Below are 18,093 nucleotides of genomic sequence, written 5' to 3'. Positions count from 1 at the left end.
GGCAACTGCAGCATATGTAACCATAATGTTCACCGGGAAATGCTGGCGGCGAACGCTATGCATAAAGGCGAGCTTTCTGGTAGATAGAAATGTGGCCTCTTGCATAGGCTGTGGTGTGGCGGAGGCAAGCGCCATCTGGAGGTGTTGCAAGGACCTGGGTGCGCCACTTTATGGCCTTCGAGATTTGCGCACGCAAATCTGGGAGGCCGTGGCTGCTTGTGAATCATAGAAACGCTGGAAAAGAGGTTTGTGTTTTTTTTAGTTTTCGCCCAACAGAAATACGCTTTCTCGTATATTCAAATCACAATCCGACGCTATCATGTCTGTAGGCTGTATGTAAGTCGTACTTTAAGATTTTTGTATATATTTTACCTTGAAAAGTTTAATTACTTCACTAACTTCCTTGCACCACATGGAGGGCCTGCGTGGTTGCGGATGTGTGGTTTGAAATTCTTTTTGCCAAAACGACATTCGACTCCGGATGTGGGCCGCTGACACCAGAGTTTCTGCAACAGGGGGCCCTTATTGGTATTCCAATAAAATGTTAAAATCTAGTGACTGCTGGTAGCGACATTTTTATTTAGGCCATCAATGTTTAAATAAAATTTGAAAATTGCAAATTTTTAGGTAACGAAAATATCAAGTTTAGAACTCTGCAACACAGCAATTAAAATGATATCACTCTATAAACTACATCTAATAAGACATCTTAAGCGGACAAAATTGATGTATTAAATAGGCCTCTCAATTAGACTACGAATAAGTGAGTAGGACTTTTGCAAAACTCTTGTAAACAAGTTAATAAATTTACGGAAGGTATAAATTGATATATAAAGTTTGTCCGCTTTCAATGCTCTAACGGATGCAGTTTACAGAACTGCGATACCTGCTTTTGGTGCAGAGCTACGAATTTGTAAACTTAGTGCTTGTATTTTTTTTTCATGCTTACTAATTTTTGACAATTGCTTTTAGAAACTACAGACATTAAATCAAAATTTCACTTCCAACTTATTATTATTATTATAATAAGTTAATAAGTTATTACATATTATTATTATATAAGTTATTAATATATTGTGTTTGTGCACGATGTTCAACATGGAAATTTTAAAAGATCTTGAAATTAAAAGAATATGGATGAGGTAGCCACTGCAGATGCTTCTAATACACCTGTCCTCTTCTTGTCTGGATTTGCAGAAGTGAAAGTATGAATTAAAAGCTGTGAACGTCTGCATCAATAATGATGCAGTAAGCTTTTAGCCACAGTAAAAGTCTAAGTGAAAAGGTAGAGGCAACTCAAAAGAAACCTCTTATGATGTGGGCAACAGAACTCTACTAATGACACGTTAGGCAGGTGGGAAGGTGTAAGCTACGGCATTGCCGGGAGGGGGGGGTGGGGGATATGCACCCTTCGCGGAAAACTTTGGAGGTGGCTCAGACCTGGAGCCCCCCTCGCGTAGGCAGCGCCTACATGTCATGCCATCATCATCTCGCCATCGTCGTCACGCTGTCATTTCATCATTGTCATTGCTTCAATAACATCATCTCATGGTCCTCATGCAGTCATCGTCATGCTGCCTTCCTTGTTCCATCATTGTTAATCTTTCTTTGCCATTGTATTGTAATCATACTGTTGTCATTCAATCATGATTATGCTGCCTTTGTCATGCCTCTTGGTCAACCATCGTGGTGGTGCCATCATCGTCACTCCAGCTTCGTCATCCGACTCGTCACACCATCGTCGTCGTATAGGTTTCACGATACAGTCATTGTCACTGTCATCACGCACTTCTTGTCCTTCAATTGTCCTCATGCCATTGTCATACCATTGTCGTCATGCATTTGTTGTCATACTGTCATCGGGAGTCAATTGCAGTCATTTCATTGTCATCATTGTAATTTCGATATTCGACTCATCGTGCCGTCATACTGTTGTTGCCATGCCATCTTCGTCATGTCATTTCACCAGTTTCATCACTTTAGTATCGTTATCCTGTTGTCATGCCATTGTCATACCCATAGAGTTTCTCACTATATTACCTAGAAGGAAATCTGGCGCTGCTGCACTGTGGTGTGCATGGGAATGCCGCTATATTGTGACTTCGGATTGGCATAGTTCTCGGAGAGCCAGGCAAGCACCGTTCCGTCTGTCAGAGTGATTAATTTTCTACTGAAACAGCATGTAAAAAGCTGTTTTAACTTTATTATTACACAAAAACATGTTCTGTTTAACTATGAGAACTTGTTATTGCATGTAAAATTATATAAACATAGAAAGTATCGACGGGCCGCTAAACTTGGAGGACAGACGACAAGATTCGTGCTCGCTTTGGAACAGTTTGTCGTCTGTTCTTGCTTGTCTTCGCTTGGTTATGCATTGTAGGTGAGTAAACTTCACTGGAAGATGCAATATGCATGAATGGAAACATTTTATGAAGATTTTAATATAAGAACGCATTATTTGTGTAGCCATATCCACGTTTTTTTTAGACGAAGCCTCTTACAACACCAGCCAACACAAGCCTAGCAGACACATACGCTGTCATTCCCATGATGGCACAGCACCCCTTAGGAAACTCCCATAGACGGTGGCGTCAGATTTCCCTCTAGGTGTTATGGTGAGAAACTCTATGGTCATGCCGCCTTCATTGACCTATTGTGATTATGCCGCCGTTGTCATGTCATCATCGTCATTGCGTCGTCGTCGGACAGGTGCTACCATGTGCTGGCTTTCATGCCTTCGTCGTCATGCCATCTTGATCGTGCCATCATCATCATTCCCGCCTTTTCAGCCAGTTGTCATTATGCTGTCATCACACCATCATCTTCATACAGTCGTTGTCTCACTGTCCTCTTGTCCTCCTCGTCACGTTGTAGTTGTTGTAGTGCCGGCGCTACTTTATAGCGTCGTCCCAGTGCAGATGACGCTATCAGCCATGGGGACGGAGTGCGGGCAAAAGCGTGGTTGGCTTCGCTTAATTCGTACCGCCGACGTGAAGATATAGTCGACGTGGCATGAAACCCTGGCATGAAACCGTATCCTTCGTCTCCGACTCTCAAATTCATGGAAATGAATTGTTTTTCTTCAAGCTTGCTTTTTTCGATTGCCCAATAATTCTGGAAATTCTGCGGCCCCTTTCCATGCAAAAAAAAAAAAATATTGATTGCCGATTGTACTTATTTGCGTAAAAAATTGAATTTCAATACAACGAAACTGCTATATAACGAAGCAAATTGCCCATTTTACCTACTTCATTATACCGAGGTTTAACTGTATGAGGAAGCTTGATTGTTACTTTCTACAAGGGTAAAGATGAGTTCCAGTACGATTCACTGGTAATCACAAATGACAAATTTCTGTTCAGACAAGACATGATCCAGAGCCTTGTGCAAATCAGTGGTGCCATCTAGAATAAGGGCCCTGAAACAACACTCTCTCATGCATAACACATTTTAAATGACCATTGGATCTTTCCCTAAATTACAAGGAATGAACTTCACGTGCAGTTCATAAATATGTACCACATGGAGATGGTTGTTTTTGCATTATAATTTGAGTATTTTTAGCAAGAAATTTTAGCCATTCTGAGGTTAACTGTGCTGGCCACAATAAGAATTACTTCATGGCCCTTGTGTTGTCACTTTTCTGCCCTGCTTTTCCCTGGAGTTGGTTATACCGACTCTATAGTTGTGCCTCAACTGGCATCTCTCCAGTGTTGTCAGCACCGAGGTGTCCAAACTCCCTCCCAGGTGGATGCGGTGCAGGCCAACCTTCTGCATCAGACCCTCGACTCCCTGATGAACCGCAAGGATGCCCTGGCCCAGAAGCTCGCGCAAACCAAGGGTGCCAAGAAGAGTGCTGAGCTCACTGAACGCATCAAGCAGCTTGATGAGCAGGTGGGATCTATCCACCCGACATTGTGACATGGCGTCGTACTGTGTGCATATAGTGTTACAGATTTACCGGTATTTAAAAAGAAGTAACAGAAAGAATACATGAGGCAGTAGTCAACCATTGCATTTGGGGCCTTCTTTGTTGCTGCGCCCTACTCCTTGTGTTAGGTGGGGCCAGCGGTCCGTAAATGTTTACAAAGTAAGAGTCACTAGCTAGTTGCTATCCTGGTGCTCCTACCTTGTAATTGCGGCACTCCCAACCTTTAGAATCGTCAATATTATCGACTGCACAAGCTTGTACTTCTGTTGAGTCTTGCAAAATGTCCTGCTCTGTCTCGTGTGACACAGGTTTGCACTAAGACGGTGCTCCTTTCTACTAACTGGGCCGTGCGCTGCTTCGAGCCTGCTTCTGCGGTGCAGTTCTGCGTTCGCTGAGAAAGAGAGAGAGAGTGTGTCTGTATATGGTTAAAAGAATAGAAACACGTAGGAAAAAGTAATGCAACTTTACTGACGTTTTGGCTGCGGGACCAGCCTTCGTCGGAGTGATGCACACATGCAGGGGTGGCAGTATATATAAAGTAGCAATGATGTATCATTGTGTGTATCAATGGTGTATCACAGCATTGTTGCTGGCCTAAAAACCAATATGTGTTGAATAAAATATCTCTGTATATGTTTTTTTTTTCTTTCTCATAGTCCCTGTGCATAAGTTGGTGCTCTTAGGTTGACTCATAGTTATAACCGATATACTATTGTTATGTCTAGTATCGTTAAGTGGACTGCACTGTACAGCAGTCATCCACGTTTTCACAAGAAAGGTGTACAGTTGCTAAATGAGCACATATGCATGCAGAGTTTTCTTTAGTACTTCACCAAGCACACTGTATGCATGATTGGAGCACGAAAAGTGAGAACCAGCTATCAAAATCAGCAACTACTGTAACCCAGTCGCCATGTTCAAAGGAACCTCTAGGGGCCCCGGTCACTCATATCAGCTCGTCTTGGCTAGTGTGATATGATGCTGCTCGTGTGCGTAAATGTGCACATTTTGCAATATTTCGCCATTACTATTTCATGTCAGCACTGTGCAGTTTAAACTATTCTTGAAGTGTAAATAAATGCAGAAAGTTGTGCTCTCATGTTTGTTACTGCAGATAGGCAAAATGTATTTTTGAGAATCGGTAAAACATTAAAAAAGTGAGCAGCACATATAGAAATAAGCAGAAAAAGTTATACGGTAGTCGGGCTGGCACAAGGATGGGGCCGTTGTGGTGTTGCAGTGCGGTAGCGAAATTGTCTGTCAACGACTATGCTTCCGCCTACATGACCATCGATGCTACACAGTTGTTGCGGGAAGTCAATACACCAAAATCGCCATTGTGACGGCCTAGTGTGACTGGGACTAAACCCATCTAAACCATCCTAAACCATCAAAGCATGCTGAAAGAACCTGCGGCTAGCCACCCTACTGCAGCAATCACAGCCTGATGATGACAAGGATTTATTGTCATTTCCTTAGAAATGGGGCAGTGACAAATAGTAACCTACGCTGCTTGAGTTTATCAAGTATGCTATGTATGCTTTTCACTCTAGCAATTTTGTAAACATCTCCTTAGTTTTTCCACCAATACTCTGTCTCTTGCTTATCTTGAATGCTGGCTGTTTGATGCTTCCATCCACATTAAATCCAAGCGCTTCTGGAAGGTGTACGTTGCCAATGGCTCTCACTGGGTGAATCCCTTTGCATTCCATTAGGATGTGCTGAGTAGTCTTCGGATTTTTGCTGCAGCACACGAATGCCTCATATTTTCGTAAGTATTTGCTCTGGTAGTGCCCTTTTTTCTGCAGTGACGCCCCTAGCAGCAGCTTCTGTCTCTATAGCAAACTTGGCCTGAAGTTACGTGACGGTAAAAAACGTTATCAAAGGACTCTGCTGATATGAACGGTGGCTTTGGAGTTGTCTCCTGTCTCATGTTGTGATCTCGTGCATAATGCTGAACATAGGAATACTAAAAACTCACAGTACGTTTCTGTTGTTCCCGTATATAGTTTCCATATATGCCTATGTCAACACAGCCTCGGCTTTCGGTTGGATGCTAGAGCTGCTTTGTCCCTGTGCATTACACATCTGCGGCATTACGTGCTCAATGTTCTCTTGGGATCGTTCGAATTAACGAGTCTCCAACCAAATACTTCCACATTATTGAGAATTTGATTGAGTAGGATACTGGCTGAGGCTCGTGTGTCTATGTCTTCTCATTCTATTGTTTCCTAGTTTGCAAGCGAAACCTGCCATCATGGAGAACCTGATGCTGTTGGGTAATTAAATACTCGCTGGCACCACAAGACAAGTCTGAATTCCCTAATTGATGACTGTCAAATTAAGGACATCTTACTGTGGAGTTCAAGTCAGAGGGAATCTGCTGAGATATGAAGATGAGAATAACAAGTTTTCCCTAGCACACAGAAAAGCAATGGACAGCAGAGAGTTGATTTAACCAGGCCCTACTGGTGCAGATGGCAGAGGCACGCAACCTGAGCCTGGAGGAGCTGCTGGAGCGGTCTTCCCGTCCCATCGACTGGCTGCGCATTGCAGCTGTGGACATGCGCTCACACCGGACGGCGTTTGGCTGCGAGATGCAGTGGTGCCACCTGCTGGACGTGCGCCTGAACCGGGATGCCTGGACACCCGCAGAGGATGAGCGCTTGCGAGCCCTGGCTGCTAAGTGGGACGAGCGCGACTGGGACAAGGTGAGCTCTGTCGTTATGCAAACTAGAAGTGAGGCGTGCAGACAGGACACAAGGGTAGAGAAGTGGACAACACGAACGCCGGTACTTCTCTACTCTTGTGTCCTGTCTGCACGCCTCACTTCTAGTTTGCATAATGAATCCTTACCAACTAGCTCAGCTTTCTGTCGTTCTGAGCTCTGTCGTATAGCGTCTCCTAAATAAATTGCTGGAACCAACTCTGGCGCTGGTGTCTACGGGAGCTACAAGTATGGCTGTTCAACCAGCATGTGAATATGGTGATTCAAACGGGGATTTGCCTATACTTCGTCCTCCTGGCTTCAAACAGATTTACAATTATGCAAATTGATCGTATTTAAAGAAAAAATGCTTTGGTAGTGACAATTTGCTGTGTCTTTGCTGTGTGTAGAAAAAAAAATATCGCCAGGGGCACTTTAGACTGCTTGGAATACAAAAGCATTATACAGTCGAACCCACTTATAACAATGCCAATTTTAACAACATATCAGTTATAACAATGAGAAGCTGCTGCGCCGTCAACTTCTGTATGTTTTCTACACTAAAATAACCTGCTCACTACAATGCCTCCATGCTGCATTATCAGTTAAAACGATGAAGTCTGAAGCATAACTGCGAGTCAGCCCATTTGGAACAGATTCATTTTTAGAAAAACTTCTTGTGCACAAAACAAACAGGGACAAAGAAAAGAGCGACACAAGGACGAGCGCTTATCTTTTTTAGAAAAAGTGCTCATCCTTGTGTTGCTCTTTTTCATTGTCCCTGTTTGTTTTGCGCATAAAAAGATGAAGTCTGGCTACTGGGTGTCTGTGCCGAAAGGTAATGGAATGCAAAATCCTTGAAAAGAAAAAAAGAAAAACATAGCTTTGGTTCTCTCTTTTTTTTTCCACATAATTAGGCAATTGTTCAATAAGGATAAACTTAGTCGATCTATGGGCCTATTGGCAGCTAATTAGCCTGATCTTCGCACATGCTTTGCACTTACGTCCTGAAGTCAAACGTACGATCTGAAGTCATTAAGAAAATTGCAGACTTAAGTTGTTTACGTAAGGTGAAGCGTTGCACAAATCGTTGCAGCACAAGACACTAACACCCGCTTAGCTGGTAGGGGCTGAGCGGCCCAAGAAGCACATGATGGTTTTCGCGGCATCAGCAAGCTTACGTTTGCTTTTGGGCATTTTGGCGAGAAGTTTTGACATGCCCATTCAGTGTCAATTGTTGCAATACGAGACAGTGATATGCATGGACTTGGTGCTGCCCTAGCGACCGTTGTTCAATCGCACGTCGTTTTCTTTTGCAAAACCAAAATTAAACCGAGCTGCTAGGCGAAACCATGAAACGATGCCTAGAATGCTGTCTGAGTGAAACACAACGCTCACTTAGGGGTGCCTGCAGCAGGGTATGGCAACGCATTTGGGTAATCACCTGATACAAGTGTGCAGTACAGTTTCAATAGCACTGCATTACATGCACTGTTGAACAGATGCTTATCACAATAGGGTTGGTGGTGACAGCTGTGAAGGAAACTGAGTGCGCACGCCAGCATTCTCACATAAGAGGGGCAGGCGAGTATTGCAGGGAAGCAGCAGTGGCAAGCCACGACTCTTCATGATCACGCGCACCTCTTGCCTTTTCTTCTTTACATGGGATCTAGCAGAGGAAAACATATAACATGATTGCAGTTTGTCAATGTACCGAATGCTGGTGCTGAAAGATTGTGTTCTCTGGGAACATATGAACCGCTAAAAAGCATTACTGTGTTGGGTAATTTGCTTGTTCTTGATCGCGAGCACTGGCGCCGGGAAATCGTATGTAAAGGGATAGTATCCATGATGTTCTGCTGTGTTAGTCTTTGCACACCGTTACTTTAAATGCACAAATAGGTATGAAGCATTCCGGTGTTGCTATCATTCACATGATTTCTGCTGAGGTGTGGCCAAATGTGTCCGGATTTATGAGAGTGTGATTGCATTAAAGGGCTCCTGAACCACTCCTTGGGCTTGGTGAAAAAACAGTTCTTGGATAGCATGTGCTGCTGTGAACATCTCAGCTAAATTTTACAGTTGTGCAGAGCGCATGAATCTCACAAGCGAAGTGCGAAGTCACCGTTCTCTCAAATGCTCTCTTTTGAACAGAAGCCTGCTCTTCACTCTTTTCTAGGCGCTTTATATTGTAATACAGCAGATTCCTATATGCAGCTGCTGCTGGCCAATAGCTGACATCGATCAAGAAAGGCATTTGGATCAGTGCACTTCTTCCTACTGTTGCTGTGTGTATTTAATGACACAATTTAACAAACAGGCTGAAGTAAACAAGCATCTGCTCTAGAATTTAAATAATAATTACCTTCTTCTGGAAGAAGCCGACTATCGTCTACTCACGCTCGGCCGTGGCCGCCTGCATAGGAATTGCACTTTAGCCACCCTGCTTATCTGTGTCGTAGCCATCTGGTCTCGCTAATTCCGACTAGTTTTGAACACTGAACTAGCCTCGAACCACGTGAAACTTAAGCTCACAGCACATGCACACTTGCCAGCATATGCTCACTCCTGGCTGCTCCTGGTTAGACGTCTTGGCAGACTCTGCTTCGAAATGATTGAGCTATTGATAGTGCTTCAAAATGGGCAAGTTGGATGTAGATACTATCCATTAGCCAAGCTGGTGCGAGACAAAACCAGTCCACACCACGTAGCATGGCAAGTCTGGAGCATATGAGAGTGAGTACACACTCAAGCTCTATCGTGCACAAAGCAAACACTGTACATAAGCACTACAGGTGCATGTAGCTGCGGTCTGCTATGTAGCTTAGATACCATGGCTGCTGCTGGGTGCCGTGACAGGCCTGCTGACTGAGCACACTGTGGCTCACCGAGGACAACTTCATTTGGCGCATCGTAGGCACCAAAATCGGAAGTAGTGGCATCTATGTGAACATCGCAGATCAAATTTGACCTGCGCGCCATGGTGCAATTCGGTTGTGGGCAGAACGTTGTGGGCACACCCCGCTCCACCATAGCCTTCGCTGTTCAAGGCATTGACAAAGGAGTGGAAGGACCACAAAGGGAGTGTTTGATTGCCAACAGCTCCACTTCTGCTGAACGCATTGAAGTACTTTTTTCGAGCAAAATATTTTTGAAATAGCTTATTATAACATTAAATGCATTTCTCCACTTTGGTAAAAAATCAGCTCACAGCCTTTTTCAATATGCATACACCTGTGAAGACCAGAGGACGGGTCTGAATTATCCATTTTCCGAATTAATGTGAGTTGAATTAACGAGGTTTTATTGTACTTCCAGAATGTCAAATCAACTAGGTTGCATGCTGCCATGGTTCGTGAGTGTCATGGCCGATCCTGTGTGTGTGTCTGTGTGTGTGTGCAGGTGGCAGAGGAGCTCAACACTGGCCGCAGTGCGTACCAGTGTGCAGCGCATTACTCATCCCGGCTCGTGACACGCCACAACATGGGCCTGTTTTCAAAGGAGGAGAACCACCGACTGCAGCAGCTTATCCACGTCTGCACTGAGGGCGACGACATCTCCTGGGCACAGGTTTGTCTCGTAGAATGTGCAGGTGTGCCTTAAGACATACTCTTAGGTCACAACAAAGAAACAAGGTGCACCCTCCATAAATGTAGTTTTGTATGTTGTGTGCTGAATTTCACACATTGTAGCTGAAGTACCATGTCGATGGAAGCTCAAAAGCAGATGCAAAGTGTGCATTATTAAAGACTGACTGCAAAAAAATTATGGACCCTGTAGAAAGCCCCATTTCAGATAATTTAGACATACAGTAGCTGCTGTGGAAAGTTTCATGCTTGAAATTCGCGAGGGCGCTTCACAAAACGCTTGCAAAAGTCAGTTTTTTATACCAAAACTGAAAAAAAAAAACGCCATTACCAGTCACCGGAAGTGACGTACTTTGGGGACTAGAGAGCCAGCACTTGGGTTGTCTGCTTCCCTTGCTTTGCTTGCTGCTTTGTGTGCTGTGCCAACACCATTGCGTGCCCTCTATGTTCTTATACTACGAAGTATTCTCTGAGTTATGCCATTTTTCTCTATCTGGTTGTCTACGTTCAACAGCAGAGCCTCTTTTCGTTCTACCTTCGCTCGAAAAAGAACGCATTGGGTTGGCTAAGCGAAAGGTGCAGGTATGGTCCGGCTTAACACAGACGTGATCCACGCATGGTGCAGTCACAGTACATCAGCTAAACATCGGCGAAAATTGGATCCACTACTATGAAGTGTGGCTGGCGTGGGAATAGAGCATGTCCTATCGCACGCCGGAGCTGCTGGATCAGGATGCATCGCGCGCTAGCTTGGCTGACCAGCAGCAAGCTGGTTCACTGGAGCGAGTGTGTTACGTTTGCGCCTTTGACAAACAAAGAAGCGCTTGCTTGCCGCACACTTGTGCACTTGTGCCGTGGCAACAACTGATCACCCCACTGCTGCAGGTCACATATAAAGCGCAGGGTAAAATTTTAGCGATCTTATCATCTCTGGCATGATGTATCCAACTTCACCGGCCGCCACCTGGCACGCTGGAAATGCCAGATTCGTTGACTGATCAGACAACTACCGCCGTCTGTAGCAAAGAGTAAGTACATATATATATAGCTGAAGCTTGCTATGGCCAGACTAGAGGGGCTTGGTGTTAATGTGCATAAACTCGCAGCCAGTCGGGCCAGACTGCGGCCGTGATAAAGCTTTGCCCATTTCGCTCTAGGGGCATTGCATTCCTGCATGGCTTGCCGCCACATCTACACCAACACATCGGATGTAGAGACACGCAAAATGTCTCGAAGGTGATGCACAACAGGAAGTGATTGCCCACGAATACAACTTACCTTGGTTTTCAGGTACTATTGCGGGTTATACAGTACTTATAGTCATCCCGAGAGAGTGTTTGCCAAGTAGATCTTGATGGGTAAGTGACTGTGCTGTTGACATGTAGCTTCTGCAGCTTTATCAACTGTAGGTTACATGCTTTCTGCACGTTGGCTGGTCCGCGTCGCACTTGCCTGCAATGCCAGAGTGCTCTTTCAGAGTGCTCTTTCAGTGTGCCCTTGCACTCTGAAAGCTGGGGCAGGAATGATCTGTTCAAATTTCCCCGAGTCACCATTGTGTACTGCTCAGCCATCACTCGTGTTCGGGTACATGTTCAAGCACCCGACAGCCATGTAACGCATCAGCATTATTGCAACAGCTCAAATAACGAGTGCAACAGGGAGAATGTATGCTGAGAGAGATGCCTGTCAACTCGCAAATAATGAGCGAGTAATGCATCTGGCTGCCTTGGTGCAACTGGGAGATCAACAGTTGTGTACAGTTCTTCAATATTTGCCATATCCGCATCGCTACCCCTTTGCCGCCAAGTGCACGCTTCGTCTGCATAGGTGCGATTTAATAGCTGCTAATAACAAAATTAGGTATTTACCAGCCCTGTGACTTTGCCAATATTACACCGAGAGTATACACTAGGCATTTATCGTCAATTTAGCCCAAGTGAAGTTTCGTTGTAGTTGGCCATTAATGGAAAGGAGGGGGCACGCATCAATCTGCCGTCCTCTCGGCTCAAACTTGCACGCCTTTCCTCGCCTGCACAGCAAATGGCACTTGGGCACGATAAGATCTTATCCTGATGGGAAGAGGGTCCTGCTGCTATGCTTTGGCAGCTGCTCTCTGTTGTGTGGCGCATGATTTACAGAGGTGCGTTCACAAGCAGTCGCATGTAATTCGACCATGTGACCATGTTCGCCCTCACAAATTTTCATTTACATTTAAACCTCCATATAACTAAGTCAACTTTACTTCGTTATATGGAAATTTCATTATATTGAAATTCAACCTTTTATGCAATAAGTACAGTCACTGACATTTTTCTTACATCGAATGAGATGTAAAATTTTCTGAATTATTGGGCAATCTAAAAAAAATATTAACTTCAGTGACAAAAAATAATCATTTGGTCAGATTTGAGAGTCATTGACCAAGGATACGGTTTCATGCCGAGTCAACGATATTTTCACATCGGCGGTACGAAGCAAAGCTTGCAAAGCTTTTGCGGCAACTCCTCCAGCCGTGGCTGATCAGTGTTGCCCGCAGTGGGACGAGGCCATCACAAAGAGCGCAGGTGGAGGGGAACAAACACTTTGTCTACCTCTCACTTCGGTGCGTCTCTGAAACTCTAGGTCACGTGACCTCCAGCACTCTACGCATAGAAAGACAAGACAGCGCATATGGAGCCACGGCTATCTCGGCTAGCCCAGTCTTTGCTCCAGTCGCAGATTTCCTCCAAGGGAGTTGTGCACGAGCCGTGTATGACAGCTATGTCTAGCCGAAGCAGTACTTGAGGAAGAGACGCGTGCTCACCTTCCCTCCGCTTCCACCCGCTCCTCCCAGTGTGTGTTATCTTATTACTACGCACTTGCTCCCTCCCCTTGCTTATTATGGCACGCATCAAGCCGTTGTCCTCCTTTACTTACCCTCGCATGCCTTCCCTTGCACCCACAACTTATGGGGTGAGGCAAGATCGGATTGCACTTGAACTTTATGTGAAATATGATGGCACGAGCATCCTGCTGCTACTCTGCTCTGCTTCAGCGCCTGCTCTCTGCCGTGCCACGTGCGATTCAAGAAGCAAGCACCGGCATGTAATTCAACCATTTGATCATCTGTGTCTGTGGCAGTTTCCATTTATCGCCTCGGCCTACTTTTGTCGCAGGAGTGAAATTTTTTTATATTGAAATCATTTATAAACACACTTCGTTATATTGAGGCTCACAATGCATGGTGTTCTATCGAAAAAATATACCAAGAAGTTAAATACCTTGTTATATCATGAATTTTATTATATCGAAGTTCGTTATATTGAGGTTTAACTGTATAAAACATGACATCAAAAATTACCCACCAATGGTAAGATAAATTGCTAATACAGTGGAATCTCATTAATATAAACTGGCTTAGTTCAAACTGACGCTTTAGTCCTGACAGAATTATGTGTATTTCAATGTGTTAAAATGCCTTGTAAATAGAATGTGTAAGCATTTGTGATGAATAATTTGAACAACCGCGACGCCAACTGTGCTCTCAGTAGTGTACCAACTCGGCAGGTGGTGCTTGCGACCCGGTAGTGCGGCCATGCACCAGCTGCTGCACCCGTCTCTTGTTGCAGTTACTGTATCATGGTGAATATAACCTGTGCCAAAAATTCAGAAAAAGTCAACAGTGAAGTCGGGTTGCACATTATATGCAAATTTTTTCTTAGGGTGTCGACTTCACAGCAGTGAAAATTTTGCTCAGAACTGTGGCTTCACGGCAGCACGTGTTTTATTGCCGAGAAGCCACACTTCAGAACTCGTCATTTGTGTTTTGGCTAGGTGCACATGAGCTTCCTAATGCAGGGCTGCACGTAAGTCCTCCCTTCCTCAAGCTTCCTTTAATTCAAACAAATTTTCTGGCCCCTTTAAGTTCGAATCAACAAAATTTGACTGTAACATTAAAGTTGCCAATCATCTCTGAAGGGTGGACGCATCGCCAATTTTTTTTCTTATTCACTTGTCAATGGGTTACTCACCATCAGGCTTGTTTGATGTTGTGCACTGCTCCTGGCCCAGCTTGATCAGTGGTGCATTCGTCGGCCAATTTCCTTTGTTGGGGAGACCTTTATCGTGGTTTCTGGCTATGCCTTTGCCACACTTTCTGGTTCTCACAGGTGGCGCACTTCATGGGCAGCCGGTCCATGAGGCAGGTGATGAACCACTACAAACGGTCCATGCACCCCGAGATGCTCCATGGTCCCTGGGCCATCGAGGAAGATATCATGCTCCTCATGGCCATGCAAATCTACGGAGAGGGTGGCTGGCCAAAGGCAGGTCTCTCTTTGTGCAGGGGGCAGTGCTGGATACTTTGCACGATTGCCAGGGGCCTAGTTTCTGGCAATGCTATCTAGAGGGAATTCAAGCACCACCATCTGTGTGAGGAGAGACATGCATTAAGTTTGATCCCTATTGTGTGCACGTGCTCCCAAATTTACGGTACCGATAGTACAAACTTGGCGAATGCCCATTGTTGTTGCTCAACCCACCGCTAACTGTTGTGGTTTAATCAAGAAATCGTTTTACATTATTACACTAAAGAATCTCAATTTTACATGCTGTTTACTAAAGAACAAACCATTGTGACAGATAAAATGCTGCTAGCAAAATGTGCCTTCAATGTGTAGTGTTTGCCTCCCCAACAAATATGCCAGTCTGAAGTCACCACTTCCTAGCATTTGCACGCGTGCAAAAGCATAGCAGTGCCAGATCTCCCCCCAGGTAATTATGAAAAACTCTATGGTAAGAGCCATGCCGGCAGCTTGGTGTGCACTGTTTTTTGGTTGCTTAGCCAAGAGCACGTCACACGCTTGCTGGGCGACTTTCTCTGGATGGCTCCATGTTTAGTTAGTTGCCAGATGCTTGTCTTACTCTAATTTCACAGATGAAAGTGCACTTGTTGTGGCATCCCCGCATACTCTATAGGACCATTGCGTTTTGGACAAAATAAGCATGCGTTTTGCCCCAAATGTTGAAGTTGTGCTCAATGGAAGTAAAAAATAATAATTGAATTGTGAGGTTTTATGTGGCAAAATCACAATCTGATTATGACACGCTCCATAGTGGGAGACTTCGAATTAATTTTTACCACCCGGAGTTCTTTAACTTGCGCTTTGCTCCCATCAAAATGCGGCTGCCGCAACCAGGGTTGAACCCGTCTCGTTGAACTCGGCAGTGCAATGCCATAGCCACTAAAGCTACCAAGGCTGGTGTCAAGGGAAGTAGTCACATCTCTCGTGTCAGGATGATTTCTGGACTTTCAAAGTGCTTCAACGTCACCACCACGTGACACTATATTAGAGCGCCTATTCCTGTGGCAACCGAGCAGAGACATGCAGCGGATGGAAGAGCGAATGCAGAGCACAGCGGGGGATGAAAAATGCAGTGAGAGAAAGGAGGAAAGTGGAGGAGGAGAGTGCAGTGGAAGCGTGAGGTGAGAAGTGGAGGAGGGTAGGGCGAAAACATCAGAAGAAAAGTGCAGTGCCTTGCAAGAGGTGCACTGCGGCGACGATGGCTACGAGATGCCGCCAGAGCAGGGTGCGTCATCTGGGAGGTCTGCCTGTGGTGGCTTGCCTGTGAATCAAGCCCACACATCACCCGCATCTGCTTCTCGTGACCACCCAATTAGCGAGCCAATTGCGCCAGGCTTTGCTCTGTTTGCAATGTGCCACACGAGGCAGATTGTCCGTGCCAGCCAATATGTAGTGAAATGAAAACACGTATGGAGCTGCACTCAAATTTTGCATCACGAAGTATCGTAATTGTCAGTGATTTTTTTCCAACGAGAACTCCCCGCAAGTCGCCATAGTGGCCTCTTAAATTGTTGGGAACACACATGATGCTCTCTAAAAAGCACTGCAGAAACTGCAGCACATGCTTTTGTATTCGCGTGTAACAGGCTGGAAAGGAGTTGCTCTCTGCCTGCCAACGAAAAGTATATATAGCTGCTGGGCGTGGGGCCGGTACCAAAACACCTCAGTAGGCTTAAACGACAGACATACCTGGAGTAGTAAAGTTTCTGAAACTTAAAGACCAGCATCTTCTAGCTATATCAGGTGGAAGTTGGCGAGCATCATATGGCACCATATCACTTTATTTCCTTAGCCTTTTAACTGGCAGCTCAACAATATTGTTGACCTTACAAAAATATCTGCAAACACTAGACAAAACGTAATATTGGTCTGTGCCTTTCAATTTACCTTAATTTATGTACGTGCTCAACAGTAGTAGTCACAAAAATGTCGATCGTGAGCAGCAGCAGATGTTTTAGTGACAAGACTTGAAGACCTCGTCTGTATTGTCTTAGCGGACGTGGTGGTCATATAATCGCTAGTGTGAAATTTTTTTCCTTTGTTGCAGAAAGCTATTATGTTTTTTTGTTCTTCATAGAGGTGCATCCCGAAAACATGCATTTACCTTGTCAAAGCAAGCACCAAACACAAGTTTTGGACCATACATTCGCCTCTAACCATCTGGTCAACAATATTTTTGACACTTTATCTCTTTTCGTTTTCAGAGAAACCCTTTCATATTTTATTTGGTACGTATTTGAACAACATCGAGAAGAAATAAAGCAATAAAGGCATTTCAGATCAAGTCTTTCTTGCCAATTAAAAGGTTAAAGACCCCGTCTAGGCTGAGACACAGGTCTTTTGGACCAACAAACTCGCCAAAAAATACTTTTTGCATGGTGGGGGGAATGCAATATAAATATAACATACACAACAAGTAGGTAAATATAGAAGTGCAATACAGCAAGTTAGATTTGAAGCTTGAACTAGTCAAAAGGATCATTTTTTGGCCAATAATCAAGAGAGGTTGAATTATAGAAGGTCAAAGGTGTGGCAGTTTGGGCGAGTTGGTAAGTCATGACTTTTTTAGGCTTGTAGTGCAGCTCAGAAAGAGCAAAAAGGAAGGTGGAAGGGGTAATGAAGTTTTGTGTTGTTTATTGTTTTCCACTCAAGTGTGGAAGACGTTACGTTGGTCAAACTGGCCGATGTCTGAATGACAGGCTGCATGAACATGGTTACAATGCTAAGAATTGTATTAACAGCTGGGGGGTTTCTTGCGCAGCACTGAAAAACGTGTGGTTGCGAACCTATCTCGGAGGAATGCATTATTCTAGGTCGTAGTCGTAATCAGCTCTCAAGAGAAATCAGCGAAGCAAAGGCTATCGTAGGTCTGGGCCATGCATGTGTAAGCTCACCTTCATTATCATTATCAAGCAACGAATTGGCATATCTCTGACTGCAGCCACAGGCTGTCTGAATATGCTTTCACATAGTTACTATCGGTTTTGTTGCTTGGTTTTGTGTAATCTCTTGATGTCACATGGTTTGCCAAGTGTATAAGTAGCCTTCTGAGTCGCAAAATAAACCATCAGTTGGAAGTTGGCGCCCACTCTGTTCTCCGTGTCCTTTCATTACCTCTTCCACGTTCCCTTTTGCTCTTTCTGAGCTGCGCTATAACCCTAAAGAAGTCTTGAGTTATAGAGATCACCTAGTTTTCAAGGAAGGTGGAATTTCAATCTGTGGCCAGCAACCATTGGCCAGTTAGTGTATGTGTGCCTAGAAAGCAAAACAGGAAAGCCCAAGCATTTGATGTTGGCTTTCAGGGCTGTTATTCAATGAAAATCTTTGCGGCTTGTTCACTGCACAACGCAGAAATGGTACTTGGGGCTTATAAATAAATTATTTTATAATCTACCTGTCATCTTCTCATTTCACATTTTACAAATTTTGTGTTGGCATGAGTGAGTCAAAGTGAAAGTCAACGGCAGTGTTTAGAGAGTTTAGTTATGAAGCAGTATAATAGTAGCAATTGAATCTGTACCA

The 18,093-nt window shown here is 44.5% G+C and overlaps 1 protein-coding gene across 2 annotated transcripts in view; it reads left to right on the top strand.

Moving 5' to 3' along the window:
• Positions 1-18,093, top strand: part of LOC139057565 (snRNA-activating protein complex subunit 4-like) — a 55,561-nt gene that overhangs the window by 11,850 nt on the left and 25,618 nt on the right. Inside the window, exons 4-7 of one of the 2 annotated variants that reach the window (XM_070536007.1) lie at positions 3,751-3,897; positions 6,412-6,645; positions 10,044-10,211; positions 14,377-14,532. In XM_070536007.1, coding sequence (XP_070392108.1) covers positions 3,751-3,897; positions 6,412-6,645; positions 10,044-10,211; positions 14,377-14,532 — 705 coding nt within the window. Of the gene's footprint in view, positions 1-3,714; positions 3,898-6,411; positions 6,646-10,043; positions 10,212-14,376; positions 14,533-18,093 lie in introns of both variants that reach the window. The other variant, XM_070536006.1, reaches the window with a different exon arrangement.

Source organism: Dermacentor albipictus, chromosome 3, assembly GCF_038994185.2.
Source record: "Dermacentor albipictus isolate Rhodes 1998 colony chromosome 3, USDA_Dalb.pri_finalv2, whole genome shotgun sequence".
Taxonomy (NCBI): domain Eukaryota; kingdom Metazoa; phylum Arthropoda; class Arachnida; order Ixodida; family Ixodidae; genus Dermacentor; species Dermacentor albipictus.
Note: the sequence above shows the minus strand (reverse complement) of the source record. Positions and strands in the feature narration are given on the sequence as shown.